We start from the raw sequence: 1,765 nt of genomic DNA, 5'->3' as shown, positions 1-1,765 counted from the left end.
TTTTTTTTTTTTTTTTTAAATAGGCTCCAGTGTGGGGTTTGAACTCAGGACCCTGGGGTCAAGCTCTGAGCGGAGATCAAAAGCCCGGTGCTCAACTGACTGAGCCTCCCAGGTGCCTCTCTCCTGACCCATTTCTTGAAAGAAATTCAAAGTGGGGTGTGGGAAGACAATATTAGAATTTCCATTTCTAACCTAAAACAAAAGAAATTAAGTATTACAACTATTTAATGTATGGAATAGCCCTTCCTAGTCCAGTCTTCAGCCTAATTCTGAGGGAAGGGTATCCAAGAGGGCAAAGCCGGTCTCTTCAGCCCCCTAGAGGCTGAACGGGGCACCTCACTTTTTTCTTTTTTTCTTTCTTTTTCTTTCTTTCTCTCTTTCTTCCTTTCTTTTTTTCTTTTACTTTTTGTGTATTTTCGTTAATTATGATAATTCAGTGCATTTATGGATACTGCATTACGTTCTTTAACAAAACCAACCTCACTAAATGGACACACAGCTTATAAGGATAACTGAAAAGAAACTGAATATCAGTAACGGAAGCCCACCAAATAAGAAAATGGCAGAACTGACTTCTCCCAGCAGAAATTGTCAATCAGATAAAGAGGCGAAGGAAAAAATAAAAGTTCAAAGTCACTCCAAAGACTATAAATGATCAAGAACACCAACCTTAAGGAAAGTGATTTTGCCCTAAAATGTATATTGTGCTTTGAAAATTTGACATTATAAAGCCACTCCATCAGATGTCCGTTCGGTTACCACGTTTTAAATTTGTACTTTCGTATACTTTATAATGTACGTATTTTTACTCTTGTGTACACTTCGTTAAACATAAGTATCCAGACTTATGAGTTCGATTCCCTTAGAGACGGAAGTATGAGATCAGAAGCGATTTGAGTCCATTGGCTTCTAGTTATTCATTTACACTCAGCGGGAGGCGTGTGTTTGACGGCTCCGGCGCACCTAGTAGGTGCTCCTGCGGGGCAGGGACGCCTGGCCATGGGGAACTAATGAACCTCTCCGGGCCTCGGACTCCTCATCTAGAAAAGTGGGGTGGCGCCAGCCCCTGCCTCACACGACGCGGAGGATGGAACACGGCGCCCCGCGACCAGACGACTTACAGCTCCAGGCGACAGTCCGGGCCCTCCACGACAGGCTCCTCCCGGCACAGCGCCTCCAGGACGCCGGCCCAGCCGAAGGGCTCCCCGCTGCGACTGCCAAGCGCCCGCAGCAGCCCCAGGCCGCGCTGCGCCCCCTCCGGCCCCGCCTGCAGCGCCTGCAGCAGGAACCGGGCCGGGGCCTCCAGCTGCGACCACGGTGCCGACCCCGCGCCTTCAGCCAGAGCGGGCGCCCCCTCCGAGGCCGCCATGCCCGGGGCTCCGGGGCTGCGCCGGCCGCCGCTCTGGTTCCTGACCTCAGCCTCGAAAACTGGCGAAAGGGAGCAGAAAGCCAGCGCCTGCCCCGACGCGACGACGAGCCTCCTCCCGCACCTGCCAGCTGCCGGGCTCAGCGTTCGGAAACACGCTGGGAGCTCCGCGGCCGGCAGCCCTCCAAGATTCGCGCGCGCCTTTAGAAACGTAGGAAGGGGGTGTGGCCAGGGGCGGGGCCGGACGTGAAGCGAGGGGCGAGGCAGGCCGGAAGGGGCGGGTCCAGAAATGGTCCTGGCCAGAGAGACAGAGGAACGGAGTAAGGGGGCGGGACCAAGGCCGAGGGAGATCCACGGATGGGGCGGGACCACAACGAGGGGGTTCGCTTATGGGCGGGG

At 53.7% G+C, this 1,765-nt stretch overlaps 1 protein-coding gene across 1 annotated transcript in view; it reads right to left on the bottom strand.

Moving 5' to 3' along the window:
• FANCE (FA complementation group E) overlaps positions 1-1,572 on the bottom strand; it is a 14,851-nt gene extending 13,279 nt beyond the window's left edge. The window contains exon 1 of the mRNA XM_034660593.1: positions 1,122-1,572. Coding sequence (XP_034516484.1) covers positions 1,122-1,369 — 248 coding nt within the window. The 5' untranslated portion in view covers positions 1,370-1,572. The remainder of the gene's footprint in view (positions 1-1,121) is intronic.
• Between the last annotated feature and the right edge of the window lie 193 nt (positions 1,573-1,765).

The sequence above is a fragment of the Ailuropoda melanoleuca genome, chromosome 5 (assembly GCF_002007445.2).
Source record: "Ailuropoda melanoleuca isolate Jingjing chromosome 5, ASM200744v2, whole genome shotgun sequence".
In the NCBI taxonomy this organism is placed as follows: domain Eukaryota; kingdom Metazoa; phylum Chordata; class Mammalia; order Carnivora; family Ursidae; genus Ailuropoda; species Ailuropoda melanoleuca.
Note: the sequence above shows the minus strand (reverse complement) of the source record. Positions and strands in the feature narration are given on the sequence as shown.